This window comes from Coregonus lavaretus, assembly GCF_964263955.1.
Source record: "Coregonus lavaretus genome assembly, contig: HAP1_SCAFFOLD_293, whole genome shotgun sequence".
NCBI lineage: Eukaryota > Metazoa > Chordata > Actinopteri > Salmoniformes > Salmonidae > Coregonus > Coregonus lavaretus.
This window is the reverse complement of record NW_028159039.1, coordinates 113,297-136,173: the sequence shown is the minus strand read 5'-3', so window position 1 is coordinate 136,173 and position 22,877 is coordinate 113,297. Positions and strand designations below refer to the sequence as shown.

The window sequence follows — 22,877 nt, the reverse complement described above, 5'->3', positions numbered from 1 at the left end:
ATTGTTACTTCAGAAATGTAAGCATACATATACAAATTATTAAAGTTCACTATACAATATTGAATATTAAACTATGACACTAATGTTTACTACTAAACCTATGTATCATAAACATTATTATTACAAAAAACTACACCGTACTAAACAATAAATGTATAATTATTATAATAATGTTTTTCTTAGAAAAAAAAACAGAATCAGCATTTTTGATTCATGAAGGACACAACACACCTAGAATTGGTCTAGGAGACGTGTTTTCTGGAGTTTTCTGTGGTTGATCTCTCCTGATGTTTCTTGTCGCTCGTAGTATTCACAGGACAAGTCTAACACTTACTTATACTCAGGCAGACCTACCCGGAAATTACTTTTACAAGGGGTCACAAGCTCACTACACAGCAGATCCACAAGTTCACTACAAAAATTCCCAACTGTTTCACATTTTTCAAACAGTTCAAACTTTAAGTTCAACTAGGTCAGTACACGACACATCAATCACCAGGCCATTACTTTTTATTTCAAACATGTTGTAGAGGGTTCTTTGCACAGTGCTGATATTCTCTTATTCTTAAACAAACTTTAAACTTTAGAAAATGACACAGACAACGGCTTCTGAGTATATGTAAAATATCTTTAGTTATGCAATTGCAGGCAGAAGTTAATACAGAGTCAACAGGATTAATATAGCTCTTCATAAGTTCTGCAAATTGTCCAAAACAATCTCTGCTTTTCATCCAAGCACGCCCCTCCCTGACAGATCAGGAGCCACCATGTTTTCTTCTTGTGGCTGTGTGGAAGCAACGAGAAATTGAAACAATCCAGGTCTACCTGTTCCTCCAGTTGATCTCTATCCCATGTCCTTGACTACACGCCCAGACCAGCTGCAGGGAGCAGGAGGGAACCATCCTTACCAAAAGCGCAGCATTGGTAGTTAAGAAATGTCTCTGCTATTGTTAATCATATTCATTGTTAACTATTAATATTTAACAAATCAGGTAAATATGTGCTCTTTCTCTCACAGCATAATAGATCATATATTCCTCATCAATGTGCTTTTCTTCAAAGAAACAGCTGCACTATCAAGTTACATAAGCACACCCTAAATAGTGAAGAGAACATCCGGACAGGATGTCCTTAAAAGGTCATAAACACAGGACACAGGAAAACTCACCAATCACTTTTTGACAGCAACCGTCTACTATATTCTCTCTCACAGGAGTCTGTGAAACAAGACAGTTGGAGATTGAAACATTGTATGTGTATTCCCTTCCCCCAACTGCTCTGTTCACTCAGACAAACAAACCAGACTGCAGTTTCCCACGCAAGAATTGACTTCAAACCCTAAATTACTTGATATTTTTCAGAAATACATAATTTTCCCCTCCTCACAATTCCATAGGTCTATAGGAGTGTCCCAGGTTTTCATTACAACCATTTCTAGTGCAAATTGTATATGGTTTCAATATCTTACTATCAGATTTGATAAATAACAGATTATAACATGAAAAAGCTCAGTGTTGATTTTAAATATAACAGGTAGAAATGGCAGGGCTGGAAATAGACACAGAGACACATTCTGATCATGGCTCAGACCTGACCTGAGACACCCAAACAGAAGATGCCATAGCAAAGTCCTGTCCAGTAGGCTATATGGGATTTCCTTTCATCAAAATACAACACATGGAAATGTGTCCAGTGTGTGTGTGTGTGTGTGTCCAGTGTGTGTGTGTGTCCAGTGTGTGTGTGTTTGTCCAGTGTGTGTGTGTGTATCAAGTGTATTTGTGTGTGTGTGTCCAGTGTGTGTGTGTATCCAGTGTGTGTGTGTGTCCAGTGTGTGTGTGTTCAGTGTGTGTGTGTCCAGTGTGTGTGTGTGTGTGTGTATGTCCAGTGTGTGTGTAGAGGGGCTCAGTGAATGTGTGTTCAGTGTGTGTGTGTGTGTCTAGTGTGTGTATATGTGTCCCAAGTGTGTTTGTGTGTGTGTGTGTGTGTGTGTGTGTGTGTGTGTGTGTGTGTGTGTGTCCAGTGTATGTGTGTGTGTGTGTGTCCGGTGTGTGTGTGTCTGTATGTGGTTGTCCTGCGTGTGTGTGTCCAGTGTGTGTGTGTGTGTGTGTGTGTCCAGTGTGAGTGTGTCCAGTGTGTGTGTTTGTCCAGTGTGTGTGTGTGTGTGTATGTTTGTGTGTGTCCAGTGTGTGTGTGTGTGTGTCCAGTGTGTGTGTGTGTGTGTCCAGTGTGTGTCTGTGTCCAGTGTGTGTTCAGTGTGTGTGTGTGTGTGTGTGTGTACATTGTGTGTGTGTGTGTCTAGTGTGTGTGTGTGTGTGTGTGTCCAGTTTGTGTGTGTATGTCCAGTGTGAGTGTATCCAGTGTGTGTTTGTCCAGTGTGTGTGTGTGTGTGTGTGTGTGTGTGTATGTGTGTGTTTGTGTGTGTCCAGTGTGTGTGTGTCCAGTGTGTGTGTGTGTGTGTGTGTGTGTGTGTGTGTGTGTGTGTGTGTGTCCAGTGTATATGTGTGTGTGTGTGTGTGTCCGGTGTGTGTGTCCAGTGTGTGTGTGTGTCCACTGTGTGTGTGTTTCCAGTGTGTGTGTCCAATTTGTTTTTGTGTCCAGTGTTTGTGTCCAGTGTGTGTGTTTGTCCAGTGTGTGTGTGTGTGTGTGTGTGTCCAGTGTGTGTGTGTGTGTGTGTGTGTGTGTGTCCAGTGTATGTGTGTGTGTATGTGTCCGGTGTGTGTGTGTGTTTGTGTGTGTGTGTGTGTGTGTGTCCAGTGTGAGTGTGTCCAGTGTGTGTGTTTGTCCAGTGTGTGTGTGTGTGTGTGTGTTTGTCCAGTGTGTGTGTGTGTGTGTGTGTCCAGTGTGTACGTCCAGTGTGTGGGTGTGTCCAGTGTGTGAGTGTGTCCAGTGTGTGTGTTTGTCCAGTGTGTGTGTGTGTCCAGTGTGTGTGTGTGTACAGTGTGAGTGTGTCCAGTGTGTGTGTGTGTGTGTGTGTGTGTGTGTGTATGTCCAGTGTGAGTGTGTCCAGTGTGTGTGTTTGTCCAGTGTGTGTGTGTGTCTAGTGTGTGTGTGTGTGTCCAGTGTATGTGTGTGTGTGTGTCCGGTGTGTGTGTGTGTGTGTGTGTGTGTCCAGTGTGTGTGTGTCCAGTGTGAGTGTGTCCAGTGTGTGTGTGTCCAGTGTGTGTGTGTGTGTGTATTTGTACAGTGTGTGTGTGTGTCCAGTGTGTGTGTGTGTATGTCCAGTGTAAGTGTGCCCAGTGTGTGTGTTTGTCCAGTGTGTGTGTGTGTGTGTGTGTGTGTCCAGTGTGTGTGTGTGTGTGTGTATGTGTGTGTGTTTGTGTGTGTCCAGTGTGTGTGTGTGTCACACAGCTGGGTACAGGGGAGGCTGGTCTCTCCTGCTTGATTGGGCTTCAACACAACAGAGACAAACATTACATCTCTCATCTACTCTGAGCTCAGATGGGGAAACAAGAGTTTCATTCCAAAACGCTATATATCCATTTTCAGAAATGTTGGCCCATTGGCTTCTATTGCTTAAAGAAATGATTAAACCACTACAAGGCTTTATAAAGGCGTCTAAAGTGTGTAATTTCCACTTTAAAATGTCAGACTTGATTTTCCCTGATGAAAAATGTATGAACCCCTTCAGAAAATATCCCTTCATTATAATCCACCGAAAAATGCACATTTGATGTTGCTGCAGGATTATTTTCCTGCTGTGAGAAACTGGGTCAAATTAAGATATTGCATCTGTAAGTGCATTCATCTTAAGGTAGCTAGGTGAGACAACCACGTATCACAGTCAAATATACAGGATACGAACATTACATTCCAGCTAAACAATGGTTTTAAATCACATCTCAAATCTACAATAGTTATATTGAAGGTACCCATAAGTAATCATTTCTGATGAAAAAACACAAAAGTTTTAGTTTTGGTTTCATGTCCCCCAGAGAGATGCATTTTAGAGGCAGGGCCTCCCTCCTCTCTCTCCCCAGAGAGACTCATTTTAGAGGCAGGGCCCCCCTCCTCTCTCTCCCCAGAGATACTCCTTTTAGAGGCAGGGACCCCCTCCTCTCTCTCAACAGAGAGATTCATTTTAGAGGCAGGGCCCCCCTCCTCTCTCTCCCCAGAGAGACTCATTTTAGAGGCAGGGCCCCCCTCCTCTCTCTCTCCAGAGAGACTCATTTTAGACCACTGACCCCTAAAATGAGACGCAGCATGTTGGTTGTGGTGAACACAGTGACAACTCATTCTAGAATGTCAATTGTTCTCTTTTATTCATGATCTCTGATAAATAAAACATTAACTAACAGACATATCCAAACAGTCAGGCGATTTAATGCAATGACTTTTTCTAGCCCAATGACTACTCAAAACCCACCCACAAGGCCTGAAAACTAGGCCAAAACATAGCCCCTGATAGGCCTACATCTTATTTCAGACAGCCTCCAGTAGCCTGGGCAAGATGTAGGCAAGATGTAAGCTGAATGATTTAGCAGCTTGCCTAGTTCAAATTGACAGATTCATTTATTTAACATGAATAGCAAGACGATGTTGAGGTAGGAAGTGCTTCTGTTGCCCAGTGGCCTGCTGGAATAGGCTACTGAGAATGGGGTCGTAATTTCAATCTCTGAAATTAAATATTAATAATATGGATATGAACTGAATAGGTCCATGCTTGTCAACAACAGCCAGGTTATTTTTTTTAACTGTAGCTCTCTCTCTCTCTCTCTCTATCTCTCTCTCTCTCTCTCTCCCTCTCTCTCCCGCTCTCTCTCGCTCTCGCTCTCTCTCTCTCGCTCTCTCTCACTCTCTCTCTCCCTCTCTCTCCCGCTCTCTCTCTCTCTCTCTCTCTCTCTCTCTCTCTCTCTCTCTCTCTCTCTCTCTCTCTCTCTCTCTCTCTCTCTCTCTCTCTCTCTCTCTCTCTCGCTCTCTCTCGATCTCTCTCTTGCTCTCTCTCTCTCTCTCTCTCTCTCTATCGCTCTCTCTCTCTTGCTCTCACCTGCTGTCTCGACCTCAGAATGCTCGACTATGAAAAGCCAACTAACATTTACTTCTGAGGTACTGACCTGTCGCAACTATATCTATAACCACTGTGATTATTATTTGACCCTGCTGGTAATCTATGAACATTTGAACATTTTGAAGAACGATCTGGCCTTAATGGCCATGGACTGTTAAAATCTCCACCCGGCACAGCCAGAAGAGGACTGGCCACCCCTCAGAGCCTGGTTCCTCTCTAGGTTTCTTCCTAGGTTCCTGTCTTTCCAGGTTGTTTTTCCTAGCCACAGTGCTTCAACATCCGAACATGCGCTGTTCTGCACGAGACGACCATTAGAGCCAATGACGTGTTTCTGCCAATGACCTTCAAATCAAATTGTATTTCTCACATGTGCTGAATACAACTGGTGTACACTTTACCGTGAAATGCTTACTAACGAGCCCTTTCCCAACAATGCAGTAGGTAGGGGTAAAAGTGACTCGGCAATCAAAGATAGAGATTACATCTCCTCATCTAGGGAGTGCACACACTTGCACACACACACACACACACACACACACACACACACACACACACACACACACACACACACACACACACACACACACAGGGAATGGAATGTTGTATCAGTTTAATATTGTTTCAGGACTGTGAAAATGGAAAAAAGGTTTAGCCTATGGATTATGAAAACAACAAAAATAAATGGGAAAATAGGAGAGGAAATAACTAGAGACAGTGTTGTTTAACTCACTGACCATGACCCATGAGTTATTCTTACCTTTGTTCAGTAGAAAAGTCTCCCTCTCTAAACTCTATAGGATGTTCCATAGACCAGTCACTCTTCATGGACACACAGCTGGGTACAGGGGAGGCTGGTCTCTCCTGCTTGATTGGACTTCAACACAACAGAGACAAACATTACATCTCTCATCTACTCTGAGTTCAGATGGGGAAACCTAAGAAGAGTTTCATTCCAAAATGATATATATCCATTTTCAGAAAGTTCGTAAATTAGCTTTTATTGTTTGAAGAAATTATGAAAGAGTTTGGAGGTTTTTCACAGTAATATTATATATCTGCCTCACTCTCAGAGAAATAAGTAGTACTGCTAGGTTTTACACAGTAATAATATATCTGCCTCACTCTCAGAGAAATAAGTAGTACTGCTAGGTTTTTCACAGTAATATTATATATCTGCCTCACTCTCAGAGAAATAAGTAGTACTACTAGGTTTTACACAGTAATAATATATATCTGCCTCACTCTCAGATAAATAAGTAGTACTGCTAGGTTTTACACAGTCAAATGTGATCGACTCAATCTTATGTAGCAAAATTTGAAATTGTGTTTTTTACATTGGATAAAAGTAGAGACTCAGCTAGAAAAATGTATATCATACACTACAGTTGAGGAACAATGGGAAAGTAATTCTGCTTTGAAAGATGATAAACTTTAAACTCAATTTTGAGAAAATTGCCTTTGAATGTTTTGGTTCACCTACTGGAGAGCTCTTTTTTATCTACAGGGGTATTACTTTGGCAGATAATGTCACCCATCTAAATAAATATTATATATATATATATATATATATATATATATATATATATATAGTTAACTAAATGTATGGTGCTTTTGGTTTATGTCAGTTTCATTGTTTGTTATGCTATAAATTGTTATGTTATGGTTGTAAGTGGTAAAAATAACTAGAAAATGTCATATTTTGCAGTTCTGAGTAATTACTACTTTAGTAAGGAAAAACGTATTTTCCTAGTACATTCATTGTCAGATTCATCAACCAGCAGCGAGCACTCTGCCTTCTAGCACAAGCGAGGGGCATGTTGAGGTACATTTGCTAACCGCGAGGGTTGTATGATGTAATTTATTTGCGGGCTGGAAGACGCACTCTTGTCTTATCTATTCCGAGGTTGTTTAATCGTAATATTAGATATTTAAAAATGCATGTATACTAGGGTTGAGGTTGGAGAATCTGACTAGTGATTATTTACCCGGGGTTCAACACCTGCTATAGTCACTATTTAATTGCTCTTCCAAAAGCAACACAGGCCTAATACGAGATATATAGCTGACTAAAGTAATGAGTGACCGTTTTAGATAATAATGGGACATATAGTCTTTGGTTGCATGCTATTTTATGTCAATCATATTGCTGCTTGTAGCCTATAACTGATGCTACGTTGTCTTATGCTGCCATCTATTGGAAATATTTAGCAATTAAAAGTTATTAAATTACGTACAGACATTGGTGAGGCAGCTGAGAAATAAAGTGTATTTTTCTTGTTAATTCCTTAGATCAGTCTCAAACCTGCCCTACGCCAATTGCTGGACTTTCACATAGAGGTTACTAGGTCACCCAGTTCACATTTGAAAAATAAAACGAATGTCTTGTTTATCAAGTGTTCTGTCTTGCAATTATACATATAATAAAATAACTACAAAAAAAGCAACAAAATAATCAAAATGCTATTTAATACAATAATTGTATTTACTACCATAATATTATTACTAAAATAGTTTCTAAAAGTGTTCTAGGCTACCCTACCTATAGAACGTTCTGAAGGCGAGTCGGTGTCACGGAGCTCAGTAGAACTAATAGGAGCTGGTAGGGTGAAAAATGCCCTAAAATAAGGCCTGTTTTTTCGAGATTACTTCATAACCAGGGACAGAAGGTAATATTATGAAACCGGGCTCCATGGCGGATGCAATTTACTAATTTTATCAGAAATAAACGTTGTAAAAAATGTCACTTGAGGCGCCCCGAAAATAATATAGAAAAGTTCAGTCCTTGGAGAACCGGACAGAGGGATCGTAGGCCAGCATCCGTCAACGAGAGAGGGAGAAGCCCTCCACGGTATTTAACAGCTGGAAGAAACAACCAGGGAGCTCCATCGGTCCACAAGAAATGCAGGCAGCCGGTGATGATGTAGTGGTAGCTAGGATAATTAGGATGCTGCTGGTAGAGTAGCTAGCTTAGCTAGCTGTACCGACTAGCTTGGCTAGCTAGCAGGTCGTTCGTCTGTCCCTCGAGGATGATGACGAATCCGGTGAACCACACAATTAAACAAGAATAGCGAGTGAAAAGGATCTGGCTACACTCATACTGTCACTGACCATTACGCAAAAAAGCAAATTGAACAATAAACTTCGGTGTCTCAACACTGTAGCGAACTCTGTCGTTGTTCCCCAAGATCACCTCAGACCACTCTGCGCGTAACTGGACAATATGCTTGGCGCCAAACCGTACGTGGACACGGACAGTTCTGTACGTGGACGCGGACAGTTCCAGAACGCGGACATGAGCAGAGCAACACAATAAACTAAACCAGGTTTTTAAAGTCAGGTACATTAGTAATATTCATTTTTTATTATGTAAAACAAAAATTAATCGTTTTTTAAAACAATATTTTGAGATCTGGGCCCGTATCCACAAAGAGTCTCAGAGTAGAACATTGGTCCTCTCTCTCCCCAGACAGACTAATTTTAGACCACTGACCCCTAAACAGAGATACAGCATGTTGGCAGGGACCCCCTCCTCTCTCTCCCCAGAGAGACTCATTTTAGACCACTAACCCCTAAACAGAGATACAGCATGTTGGTTGTGGTTAACACAGTGACAACTAATTCTTGAATGTACATCTGCCGCACTCTCAGAGAAATAAGTAGTACTGCTAGGTTTTACACAGTCAAATGTAACAAATAACTCCATTTTTTATAAAGAACTGTACACATGATACATTTGTAACATCAATATAAAAAATTGTTTAAAAAAATTAATCCAGTAATATGAGATCTGTATGTAAAACATTTACCTTTGAATTTAGCAGCTGTTTTTGTCCAGGGCCTGGTATCCCAAAAGCATCTTAAGGCTAAGTTAATCGTTAGAACCTTCGTAGGAGCATTGTTAAATCTCTGAGCTGTTTCCCAAAACCATCGTTATTAACGTTGCACTTGAAAACGCTCATATTCTATCACCTGCCTCAGACCACTTGTAGAACAGCTAAGTGCGTTATTATATGCTTTTTTGCCCTCCCGCGTCACTTTATACACAGAAGATCTCCACTAAACATAGAATCACATGGTTTATCGGTCTCTCTGTGACCACCGATAAATTCAGAACAAAGTTGACTTCAAATACAAAGTTGCAAATGTCTGTTGCACCCTCTATAACCACAGTGATTATTATTTGACCCTGCTGGTCATCTATGAACATTTGAAAATCTTGAAGAATGATCTGACCTTATAATCTCCCCCCAGCACAGCCAGAAGAGGACTGGCCACCCCTCAGAGCCTGGTTCCTCTCTAGGTTTCTTCCTAGGTTCCTGCCTTTCTAGGGAGTTTTTCCTAGCCACCGTGCTTCTACATCTGCATTGCTTGCTCTTTGGGGTTTTAGACTGGGTTTCTATATAAGCACTTTGTGACAACTGCTGATGTAAAAAAAAATATTCTGGGAATGCATATGAAGCAGACCAGGCCAGGGTTTGGGGTTTAAGAAGTCAATGAGAGATAAAAATGACTTCCTTTGTTGTCAATTTTGAAAATGTTCTGTCTTAAGTAGTTTAACAAACTGACACATTTTCATTTTAGTCAAAAAAACTTTATATGGAAGGAGTGCCTTTGATTTGACATCCAGCACATGTGCAGTTCGGCACAAGACGACCATTAGACCCAATGACGTATTTCTGTACATGCGCTTCAAATCAAATCAAATTGTATTTCTCACATGCGCCGAATACAACAGTTGTACACTTAACCGTGAAATGCTTACTTACGAGCCCTTTCCCAACAAAGCAGAGATAAAAAGTCACAAAAATTAGCTAAATAAAAAAAGGAAATATTAACACAATAAAATAACAATAACGAGGCTATAAGGAGTACCAGTACTGAGTCAATGTCCAGGGGTACCAGGTAGTTGAGGTAATAACTAGACTATAAACAAGGAGTACCAGTACTGAGTCAATGTCCAGGGGTACCAGGTAGTTGAGGTAATAACTAGACCATATACAAGGAGTACCAGTACTGAGTCAATGTCCAGGGGTACCAGGTAGTTGAGGTAATAACTAGACTATAAACAAGGAGTACCAGTACTGAGTCAATGTCCAGGGGTACCAGGTAGTTGAGGTAATAACTAGACTATATATAAGGAGTACCAGTACTGAGTCAATGTGCAGGGGTACCAGGTAGTTGAGGTAATAACTAGTCTATATCCAAGGAGTACCAGTACTGAGTCAATGTGCAGGGGTACCAGGTAGTTGAGGTAATAACTAGACTATATACAAGGAGTACCAGTACTAAGTCAATGTCCAGTGGTACAAGGTAGTTGAGGTAATATTTACATGTAGGTAGGTGTAAATTACATCTCCTCATCCAGGGAGTGCACACACACTCACACACACACACACACACACACACACACACACACACACACACAAACACACACACACTCACACACACACACACACACACACACACACAGGGAGGGAATGTTGTGTTTGTTTAATATTGTTTCAGGACTATGAAAATGGAAAAAAGTATTAGCCTACGGATTATGAAAACAACAAAAATAAATGGTAAAATGGGAGAGGATAAATGACTAGAGACAGTGTTGTTTAACTCACTGACCATGACCCATGAGTTCTTCTTACCTTTGTTCAGTAGAAAAGTCTCCCTCTCTAAAGTGTAGAGGAGGTTCCATAGACCAGTCACTCTTCATGGACACACAGCTGGGTACAGGGGAGGCTGGTCTCTCCTGCTTGATTGGGCTTCAAAACAACAGAGACAAACATTACGTCTCTCATCTACTCTGAGCTCAGATGGGGAAACATAACAAGAGTTTCATTCCAAAACGCTATATATATTCATTTTCAGAAATGTTTGTAAATTAGCATTTATTGTTTAAAGAAATTTTGAAAGAGATTGTGTGTTTTTTCACTAGCTAATCACGGCATTCAATGACAGACATGTATTTACATTTACATTTTCTTATCCAGAGCGACTTACAAATTGGAGCATTCACCTTATAGCCAGTGTTGTTTTTTTTGGGGGGGGGGGGGGGGGGGGGGGGGGGGGGTTAAGGGGGGGTAGAAGGATTACTTTATCCTATCCCAGGTATTCCTTAAAGAGGTTGGGTTTCAAATGTCTCCGGAAGGTGGTGAGTGACCTTGATGGTTTCATTTTAGAGAGACAAATAATCATGTTTTTTTGCTAAATGCTAAATATCTGCCTCACTCTCAGAGAAATAAGTAGTACTGCTAGGTTTTACACAGTAATAATATATCTGCCTCACTCTCAGAGAAATAAGTAGTACTGCTAGGTTTTACACAGTCAAATGTGACTGACCGGCTCGGTTACATAGCAAAATGTGAAATTGTGTTTTTTACATTGGATAAAAGTAGAGACTCAGCTAGAAAAAGGTATATCATACACTACAGTTGAGGAACAATGGGAAAGTAATTCTGCTTTGAAAGATGATAAACTTGTAACCTCAATTTTGAGAAAATGGCCTTTGAATGTTTTGGTTCACCTACTGGAGAGCTCTTCTTTATCTACAGTGGTGTTACTTTGGCAGATAATGTCAACCATCTAAATAAATAGTATATATATATATATATATATATAGTTAACTAAATGTGAAAATGTTTAACGTTTGATGGCTTTTCGCCAGACAACACCTCTTAGACTGTGGCTCACCACAACATGTACTCAGGTTAACATTGAGCGCGCTCACCAAGTAACCGTAACCTTGTTACCTGAGGTAAACCTACAGGGTTAAAGCTCACCAAGTAACCGTAACCTTGTTAATAATCAGTTACCTGAGGTAAACCTACAGGGTTAACGCTCACCAAGTAGCCGTAATCTTGTTAATAATAAGTTACCTGAGGTAAACCTACAGGGTTAGTGCTCACCAAGTAGCCGTAACCTTGGTAATAATAAGTTACCTGAGGTAAACCTACAGGGTTAACGCTCACCAAGTAGCTGTAACCTTGTTAATAATCAGTTACCTGAGGTAAACCTACAGGGTTAACGCTCACCAAGTAGCAGTAACCTTGTTAATAATAAGTTACCTGAGGTAAACCTACAGGGTTAACGTAGGCAGGTCTCATTGATAACAATAGTGAAGCTGGCATTGTGACGCAGAACAATGGGCTGGGAATAGAACGTTCTGAAGGCGAGTCGGTGTCACGGAGCTCAATAGAACTAATAGGAGCTGGCAGGGTGAAAAATGACCAAACATAAGGCCTGTTTTTTCGCGATTACTTCATAACCAGGGACAGAAGGTAATATTATGAAACTGGGCTCCATGGCGGATGCAATGAACTAATTTTATCTGAAATAAACGTTTTAACTTGAGGCGCCCCGAAAAAAAATATTCAAAAGTTCAGTACTTGGACACAGAGGGGTTAAACACTAAAGTTACCGTCAATCTAGTGAAGAGGGGAGAACCGGACAGAGGGAGCGTAGCCAGCATCCGTCAACGAGAGAGGGAGAAGCTCTCCACGGTATTTAACAGGTGGAAGAAACAACCAGGGAGCTCCATCGGTCCACAAGAAATGCAGACAGCCGGTGATGATGTAGTGGTAGCTAGGATAACTAGGATGCTGCTGGTAGAGTAGCTAGCTTAGCTAGCTGTACCGACTAGCTTGGCTAGCTAGCAGGTCGTTCTTCTGTCCCTCGAGGATGATGACGAATCCGGTGAACCACACAATTAAACAAGAAGAGCGAGTGAAAAGGATCTGGCTACACTCATACTGTCACTGACCATTACGCAAAAAAGCAAATTGAACAATAAACTTTGGTGTCTCAACACTGTAACAAACTCCGTTGTTGTTCCCCAAGATCACCTCAGACCACTCTGCTGGACAATATCCTTTCCGCCACACCGTACGTGGACGCGGACAGTTCTGGACAGGGACGCGGACAGTTCCAGAACGCGGACATGAGCAGAGCCACACAATAAACTAAACCCAGTCTTTACTGTGGCTTACATTAGTAATATTCTATTTTTTTATTATGTAAAACAAAAATTTGTTGTTTTATATAACCACATTTTGAGATCTGGGCCCATATCCACAAAGGGTCTCAGAGTAGAAAATTGGTCCTCTCTCTCCCCAGACAGACTCATTTTAGACCACTAACCCCTAAACAGCATGTTGGTTGTGGTTAACGCAGTGACAACTAATTCTTGAATGCACATCTGCCTCACTCTCAGAGAAATAAGTAGTACTGCTAGGTTTTACACAGTCAAATGTAACAAACAACGATTTTTTTTATAAAGAACTGTTCACATGATACATTTGTAACATCAATATTAAAAATTGTTTAAAAAACTAAATCCAGTAATATGAGATCTGTGTGTACAGTGGGGGAAAAAAGTATTTAGTCAGCCACCAATTTTGCAAGTTCTCCCACTTAAAAAGATGAGAGAGGCCTGTAATTTTCATCATAGGTACACGTCAACTATGACAGACAAATTGAGGAAAAAAAATCCAGAAAATCACATTGTAGGACTTTTAATGAATTTATTTGCAAATTATGGTGGAAAATAAGTATTTGGTCACCTACAAACAAGCAAGATTTATGGCTCTCACAGACCTGTAACTTCTTTTTTAAGAGGCTCCTCTGTCCTCCACTCGTTACCTGTATTAATGGCACCTGTTTGAACTTGTTATCAGTATAAAAAACACCTGTCCACAACCTCAAACAGTCACACTCCAAACTCCACTATGGCCAAGACCAAAGAGCTGTCAAAGGACACCAGAAACAAAATTGTAGACCTGCACCAGGCTGGGAAGAATGAATCTGCAATAGGTAAGCAGCTTGGTTTGAAGAGATCAACTGTGGGAGCAATTATTAGGAAATGGAAGACATACAAGACCACTGATAATCTCCCTCGATCTGGGGCTCCACGCAAGAGCTCACCCCGTGGGGTCAAAATGAACACAAGAACGGTGAGCAAAAATCCCAGAACCACACGGGGGGACCTAGTGAATGACCTGCAGAGAGCTGGGACCAAAGTAACAAAGCCTACCATCAGTAACACACTACGCCGTCAGGGATTCAAATCCTGCAGTGCAAGACGTGTCCCCCTGCTTAAGCCAGTACATGTCCAGGCCCGTCTGAAGTTTGCTAGAGTGCATTTGGATGATCCAGAAGACGATTGGGAGAATATCATATGGTCAGATGAAACCAAAATGGAACTTTTTGGTAAAAACTCAACTCGTCGTGTTTGGAGGACAAAGAATGCTGAGTTGCATCCAAAGAACACCATACCTACTGTGAAGCATGGGGGTGGAAACATCATGCTTTGGGGCTGTTTTTCTGCAAAGGGACCAGGACGACTGATCCGTGTAAAGGAAAGAATGAATGGGGCCATGGATCGTGAGATTTTGAGTGAAAACCTCCTTCCATCAGCAAGGGCATTGAAAATGAAACGTGGCTGGGTCTTTCAGCATGACAATGATCCCAAACACACCGCCCGGGCAACGAAGGAGTGGCTTCGTAAGAAGCATTTCAAGGTCCTGGAGTGGCCTAGCCAGTCTACAGATCTCAACCCCATAGAAAATCTTTGGAGGGAGTTGAAAGTCTGTGTTGCCCAGCGACAGCCCCAAAACATCACTGCTCTAGAGGAGATCTGCATGGAGGAATGGGCCAAAATACCAGCAACAGTGTGTGAAAACCTTGTGAAGACTTACAGAAAACGTTTGACCTGTGTTATTGCCAACAAAGGGTATATAACAAAGTATTGAGAAACTTTTGTTATTGACCAAATACTTATTTTCCACCATAATATGCAAATAAATTCATTAAAAATCCTACAATGTGATTTTCTGGATTTTTTTTCCTCATTTTGTCTGTCATAGTTGACGTGTACCTATGATGAAAATTACAGGCCTCTCTCATCTTTTTAAGTGGGAGAACTTGCACAATTGGTAGCTGACTAAATACTTTTTTTCCCCACTGTAAGTGCATTCATCTTAAGATATCTAGGTGAGACAACCACATATATCACAGTCAAATATACAGGATACGAACATTCAATTCCAGCTAAACAATGGATATATAGCATTTAGCCAAAAAAAACATTTATTTTTATACACATCTCAAATCCATTAATAAAAACTCTGAGAACAGTAATATTGAAGGTATCCAAGGCAATCTTTTCTGCTGAAAAACAATTGTGGATATAGCGTTTTGGAAATAAACTTAAGAATTCTTAATCAAAATTGTCATCTCACCTCTTAGCTTTGGTGTCATGTCCCCCAGAGAGACTCATTTTAGAGGCAGGACCCCCCTCCTCTCTCTCCCCAGAGAGACTCGTTTTAGAGGCAGGGCCCCCCTCCTCTCTCTCTCCAGAGAGACTCATTTTAGAGGCAGGACCCCCCTCCTCTCTCTCCCCAGAGAGACTCATTTTAGAGGCAGGGTCCCCCTCCTCTCTCTCCAGAGAGACTCGTTTTAGACCACTGACCCCTAAACAGAGATGCAGAATGTTGGTTGTGGTGAACACAGTGACAACTAATTCTGAAATGTCCATTGTTCTCTTTTACTCATGATCTCTTAGAAATAAAACATTTACTAACAGACATATCGAAACAGTCAGGCTATTTAATGCAATCAGATGAACATCTGGTTGTGACATCTCTTCTCCATGTTAACTGTCAATAATAATAATAAGTCACTGTTTGTTAAGGTAGTTATAGACAGTGCAGCAACACAAGGCCATGTCTCATACTTATTTGTATTCATTAAAAGTCGGCCATTTGTTGTCTTTCAATTTGAGAATGTAGACAGAAGGGCTAAAACGGGCATAATTGCTCTGAGGGGAAATCATTGATCCATTCAGAAAGTATTTTTGCAACAAGTAGAAGATTTATATTATGTAAAGTAGGCTAGGTTATAATATATAATAGCGGTTTGTTAGTGATATGCAGATGGAGGTCTATACCTCAGCTATAGCCTACATATCCTAGATGACCAGCCTAAACCTGTTCAGATCAGTCCCATAACGTTACAGGCCTACCAGTAGCAGGACAGAGCATGTAGCCTAGGCATGATATGTTTCACATTTCCAACAGAGACCATCAGGTTGGTCAGCATGATAAATTATCATATATCAAACCTACTCTGACTATTGAATGTTTGTAAACGACCTAACTTTCTAATATAATAGTTATATGTAGCCTAGACTTACCAGAGTCTGCCTGTCTTTCCTTCAAATCAACACATTTATCCTAATTATAATGTTGCCGAGAAACGTGTCCTACAGTTTCAACAGCCATTTTGTAAGTGCGTAGGCTGCACACTTACTTTTAATTGCATATGAGGAAACTGGTGCGGCCGCCTGTTTTCTTGCAGATGAAGTAGCCTCTCATAGGGAACTCATTCAACCAGCCTAAACAACAGTAAATAAAATATGTAAAATGGTCAAGAAACAATGGTGTAAAGAGAATCCTGTCCTCCTAATATAGCCATGTACATTAAAGAGAGGTGTATTGCTACAGATGTAGGATCTTAATTTGAGCCCATTTGCTACAGCAGGAAAATAATCATGAAGCAACACGACATTTGAAATATTATGTGGATTATAATAAATTGACATTTTTCAGAAGAGAAAGGTGGAAAAGTGGAAATTACAAACTTCAGAATACTTTTTAACCCTCAAATACACAACAAGTTTTAGTTCTCCTGCAACAGGCTGATTAAATTAAGATCCTTCATCTGTACAGAACTTGTCTTTATCTAAACCAAGGCAGTTTGCATTATTAGCAATGATGTTGCAACTGTCAGCTGCTGTAAACCTATCTGATTGGATATTATGGACCCCCGTCCTTTCCCCATGCTGTGGCCCTCACCAACTGGCCATCTGGCCCAGTGAGAATAAAGGACTATACACTCTATGCTGCACACCACATCAAGCCATCTCTGAACTGTACACTACCATCTGGTCCATAGAGACTAAAGGACTATACACTCTATGCTGCTCACCACATCAAGCCATCTCTGAACTGTACACTACCATCTGGTCCATAGAGACTAAAGGACTATACACTCTATGCTGCACACCACATCAAGCCATCTCTGAACTGTACACTACCATCTGGTCCATAGAGACTAAAGGACTATACACTCTATGCTGCACACCACATCAAGCCATCTCTGAACTGTACACTACCATCTGGCCCATAGAGACTAAAGGACTATACACTCTATGCTGCTCACCACATCAAGCCATCTCTGAACTGTACACTACCATCTGGTCCATAGAGACTAAAGGACTATACACTCTATGCTGCTCACCACATCAAGCCATCTCTGAACTGTACACTACCATCTGGTCCATAGAGACTAAAGGACTATACACTCTATGCTGCACACCACATCAAGCCATCTCTGAACTGTACACTACCATCTGGTCCATAGAGACTAAAGGACTATACACTCTATGCTGCACACCACATCAAGCCATCTCTGAACTGTACACTACCATCTGGCCCATAGAGACTAAAGGACTATACACTCTATGCTGCTCACCACATCAAGCCATCTCTGAACTGTACACTACCATCTGGTCCATAGAGACTAAAGGACTATACACTCTATGCTGCTCACCACATCAAGCCATCTCTGAACTGTACACTACCATCTGGTCCATAGAGACTAAAGGACTATACACTCTATGCTGCACACCACATCAAGCCATCTCTGAACTGTACACTACCATCTGGTCCATAGAGACTAAAGGACTATACACTCTATGCTGCACACCACATCAAGCCATCTCTGAACTGTACACTACCATCTGGTCCATAGAGACTAAAGGACTATACACTCTATGCTGCACACCACATCAAGCCATCTCTGAACTGTACACTAAATAACTGAACTATACTGCATTAGCACTCTGTTCATCTCTCTTAGATATATTTATACTGGTACTGTATATGTATACCCACTGTACTGTATATCTGTATACCAACTGTATTCCCACTGTACTGTATCTGTATATCAACTGTATTCCCACTGTACTGTATATCTGTATATCAACTGTATACCCACTGTACTGTATATCTGTATATCAACTGTATACCCACTGTACTGTATATCTGTATACCAACTGTATTCCCACTGTACTGTATATCTGTATATCAACTGTATTCCCACTGTACTGTATATCAACTGTATTCCCACTGTACTGTATATCTGTATATCAACTGTATTCCCACTGTACTGTATATCTGTATATCAACTGTATACCCACTGTACTGTATATCTGTATACCAACTGTATTCCCACTGTTCTGTATATCTGTATATCAACTGTATACCCACTGTACTGTATATCTGTATACCAACTGTATACCCACTGTACTGTATATCTGTATACCAACTGTATTCCCACTGTACTGTATATCTGTATACCAACTGTATTCCCACTGTACTGTATATCTGTATATCAACTGTATTCCCACTGTACTGTATATCTGTATATCAACTGTATACCCACTGTACTGTATATCTGTATACCAACTGTATTCCCACTGTACTGTATATCTGTATATCCACTGTTCATTATCTTATAGCTCTATGCTCACTCTTCCTAGTTGTGTATAATGTTGTACAGACATTTGTGTAAACTCTTCTGTCTCTAAATGTTGTCTGTCACTATCACCATGTAGAATTATGTGTACAGATGTAAGATTTAATTTGATCACCCCCCCCCCCCCCCCCCACTGCAGAATAACTTTCCCGCAACGCAGGAAATGTAAAACTTGTAGTGTATTTTAGGTTTTAAAAGGCTTTTGAAGTTTGTAATTTCCACTTACAAATTCCAGACTTGAGTTTCGCTTAATAAAAATGTATCAACCGGTACAAAAATGTCCATTAATTATAATTCACATAATAATTCACATTTCCTGTTGCTGCAGGAATATTTTCCTGCTGTAGCAAACTGGCTCAAATTAAGATCCTACATATGTATGTGCAAATGTACTTGGCGAATAAAGGTGATTCTGATTCTGCAAAGGTTGAGTCTCTAGATTCCCTTATTGCTCTGGGGAAATAATGAAATGGTTGTCATAGTGATTTAAACTGGGACTGGTTTTCTCCAAACTCTGAGACCATGTCATTTGTTATATTTCACCCTATTGATAAAGGAAGCTAGAAGGCTGAACCCAGAAGACAACTCTAAATCAACACTAACTGATTTTATCCTAAAATCCTTTCACTCATATTGTCTCTTTGTTCAACGGACGTTGGGTAGCCTGTGATATTAATAGTGTAGAAAACAGTGGGGCAGGGCAGTGAACCCAGGTCGCTGGCGAAAAAGGCAAACACCCTAAGCATCGCAGCAATATGGTTAAACCTAATTATAACCTGTCTATAGGGTTAAACCTAATTATAACCTGTCTATAGGGTTAAACCTAATTATAACCTGTCTATAGGGTTAAACCTAATTATAACCTGTCTATAGGGTTAAACCTAATTATAACCTGTCTATAGGGTTAAACCTAATTATAACCTGTCTATAGGGTTAAACCTAATTATAACCTGTCTATAGGGTTAAACCTAATTATAACCTGTCTATAGGGTTAAACCTAATTATAACCTGTCTATAGGGTTAAACCTAATTATAACCTGTCTATAGGGTTAAACCTAATTATAACCTGTCTATAGGGTTAAACCTAATTATAACCTGTCTATAGGGTTAAACCTAATTATAACCTGTCTATAGGGTTAAACCTAATTATAACCTGTCTATAGGGTTAAACCTAATTATAACCTGTCTATAGGGTTAAACCTAATTATAACCTGTCTATAGGGTTAAACCTAATTATAACCTGTCTATAGGGTTAAACCTAATTGTAACCTGTCTATAGGGTTAAACCTAATTATAACCTGTCTATAGGGTTAAACCTAATTATAACCTGTCTATAGGGTTAAACCTAATTATAACCTGTCTATAGGGTTAAACCTAATTATAACCTGTCTATAGGGTTAAACCTATTGCTGCGATGGGAATTGTAACCTGTCTCACACTGCCCCCTATAAAAGCAAGTCCTGTGATTCGACTACTCAGACCCCTCACACATCCGGGCCGTGCATTCTGATGGCCTCACAGACACCATACTACTTCTGACACCAATGTAGCAAACAGCGGGGCAGGGAAGCGAACCCAGGTTGCACGTGTAAAAGGCAAACAACCTACGCATCGCACCAATAGGGTTAACCCACATGGTGGGAATTGGAATGTGGCTCACACTGCCCCCTCCGACCAGGAAGTCGACTACTCACACGTCCGGGCCGTGCGTTCTGATGACCTCACAGCCGCCATTCCACTTCTGACACCAATGTAATTCTCTGGCAACAGCTCTGGTGGACATTCCTGCAGTCAGCATGCCAATGGCACGCTCCCTCAAAACCTGAGACATCTGTGGCATTGTGTTTTGTGACAAAACTGCACATTTTCGAGTGGCCTTTTATTGTCTCCAGCACAAGGTGTACCTGTGTAATGATCATGCTGTTTAATCAGCTTCTTGATATTCCACCCCTGTCAGGTGGATGGATTATCTTGGCAACGGAGAAATGCTCACTAACAGGGATGTTAACAAATTTGTGCACAAAATTGGAGAGAAATATGCTTTTTGTGCATATGGAACATTTCTGGCATATTTTATTTAAGCTCATGAAACATGGGACCAACACTTTACATGTTGCGTTTATACACTGCTCAAAAAAATAAAGGGAACACTAAAATAACACATCCTAGATCTGAAAGAATGAAATAATCTTATTAAATACTTTTTTCTTTACATAGTTGAATGTGCTGACAACAAAATCACACAAAAAATATCAATGGAAATCAAATTTTACAGGCTGATCCAACTTTGATGTAATGTCCTTAAAACAAGTCAAAATGAGCCTCAGTAGTGTGTGTGGCCTCCACGTGCCTGTATGACCTCCCTACAACGCCTGGGCATGCTCCTGATGAGGTGGCGGATGGTCTCCTGAGGGATCTCCTCCCAGACCTGGACTAAAGCATCCGCCAACTCCTGGACAGTCTGTGGTGCAATGTGGCGTTGGTGGATGGAGCGAGACATGATGTCCCCGATGTGCTCAATTGGATTCAGGTCTGGGGAACGGGTAGGCCAGTCCATAGCATCAATGCCTTCCTCTTGCAGGAACTGCTGACACACTCCAGCCACATGAGGTCTAGCATTGTCTTGCATTAGGAGGAACCCAGGGCCAACTGCACCAGCATAGGGTCTAACAAGGGGTCTGAGGATCTCATCTCGGTACCTAATGGCAGTCAGGCTACCTCTGGCGAGCACATGGAGGGCTGTGCGGCCCCCCAAAGAAATGCCACCCCACACCATGACTGACCCACCGCCAAACCAGTCATGCTGAAGGATGTTGCAGGCAGCAGAACGTTCTCCACAGCGTCTCCAGACTCTGTCACGTCTGTCACATGTGCTCAGTGTGAACCTGCTTTCATCTATGAAGAGCACAGGGCGCCAGTGGCAAATTTGCCAATCTTGGTGTTCTCTGGCAAATGCCAAACGTCCTGCACGGTGTTGGGCTGTAAGCACAACCCCCACCTGTGGACGTCGGGCCCTCATACCACCCTCATGGAGTCTGTTTCTGACCGTTTGAGCAGACACATGCACATTTGTGGCCTGCTGGAGGTCATTTTGCAGGGCTCTGGCAGTGCTCCTCCTGCTCCTCCTTGCACAAAGGCGGAGGAAGCAGTCCTTCTGCTGGGTTGTTGCCCTCCTACGGCCTCCTCCACGTCTCCTGGTGTACTGGCCTGTCTCCTGGTAGCGCCTCCATGCTCTGGACACTACGGTGACAGACACAGCAAACCTTCTTGCCACAGCTCGCATTGATGTGCCATCCTGGATGAGCTGCACTACCTGAGCCACTTGTGTGGGTTGTAGACTCCGTCTCATGCTACCACTAGAGTGAAAGCACCGCCAGCATTCAAAAGTGACCAAAACATCAGCCAGGAAGCATAGGAACTGAGAAGTGGTCTGTGGTCACCACCTGCAAAACCAGTCCTTTATTGGGGGTGTCTTGCTAATTGCCTATAATTTCCACCTGTTGTCTATTCCATTTGCACAACAGCATGTGAAATGTATTGTCAATCAGTGTTGCTTCCTAAGTGGACAGTTTGATTTCACAGAAGTGTGATTGACTTGGAGTTACATTGTGTTGTTTAAGTGTTCCCTTTATTTTTTTGAGCAGTGTATTTTTGTTTAGTATAGATAAAAACACAAAGCTTCCAGCAGAGGTCAGTGCTCTTCTGACAGCTGTCAGATGGTAGTGTGATGTCCGAAGCTTCGACCGTCATCATCACGTAGTATTGTTACTTTGATACAAGCATTGATACGTTGTGTCCAATCAGTAGTGCTTTGAAAACTGCAACGGCGCATCAGACCACCGGTTTTAATCGTCCAATCCCTAGTGTCCACTGAATGTTGACTAGCAACAAGAAAGTGGTACCTAAAAGACTCCCACCATGAGTGCCCATTGAAGTGGCTCCAGACGAGGATATCTGAAATAAAAACCCTCCAACTTACAATATGGAGTAAAAAAACAAGTGGAGCAAACCAAACCAAACCAGACCAAACCAGACCAAACCAGACCAGACCAAACCAGACCAAACCAGACCAAACCAAACCAGACCAAACCAGACCAAACCAGACCACACCAAACCAAACCAAACCAGACCAAACCAGACCAAACCAGACCACACCAAACGAGACCAAACCAAACCAAACCAGACCAAACCAAACCAAACCCTGGGAGATACAAGACAGAAAGACTTTGTTCATCAACTTAAAGAAGCAGAGCTACAAAGAGGTGCCAGTCTTCTAACATCTCTA

The 22,877-nt window shown here is 41.4% G+C and overlaps 1 protein-coding gene across 11 annotated transcripts in view; it reads right to left on the bottom strand.

Moving 5' to 3' along the window:
- LOC311123342 (uncharacterized protein) overlaps window positions 1-22,877 on the bottom strand; it is a 32,305-nt gene continuing 9,428 nt past the window's right edge. For 6 of the 11 annotated variants that reach the window (XM_084197607.1, XM_084197611.1, XM_084197609.1 and 3 more), the window contains 6 exons: window positions 16,304-16,388; window positions 15,235-15,466; window positions 10,645-10,761; window positions 5,763-5,879; window positions 1,169-1,217; window positions 1-878 (listed from right to left, as the gene is read on the bottom strand). In XM_084197607.1, the coding sequence (XP_084053733.1) occupies window positions 1,208-1,217; window positions 5,763-5,879; window positions 10,645-10,761; window positions 15,235-15,407 (417 nt within the window). In that variant the 5' untranslated portion in view covers window positions 15,408-15,466; window positions 16,304-16,388 and the 3' untranslated portion in view covers window positions 1-878; window positions 1,169-1,207. Of the gene's footprint in view, window positions 904-1,168; window positions 1,218-5,762; window positions 5,880-10,644; window positions 10,762-15,234; window positions 15,467-16,303; window positions 16,389-22,877 lie in introns of all 11 variants that reach the window. The other 5 variants (XM_084197613.1, XM_084197605.1, XM_084197606.1 and 2 more) reach the window with 3 other exon arrangements.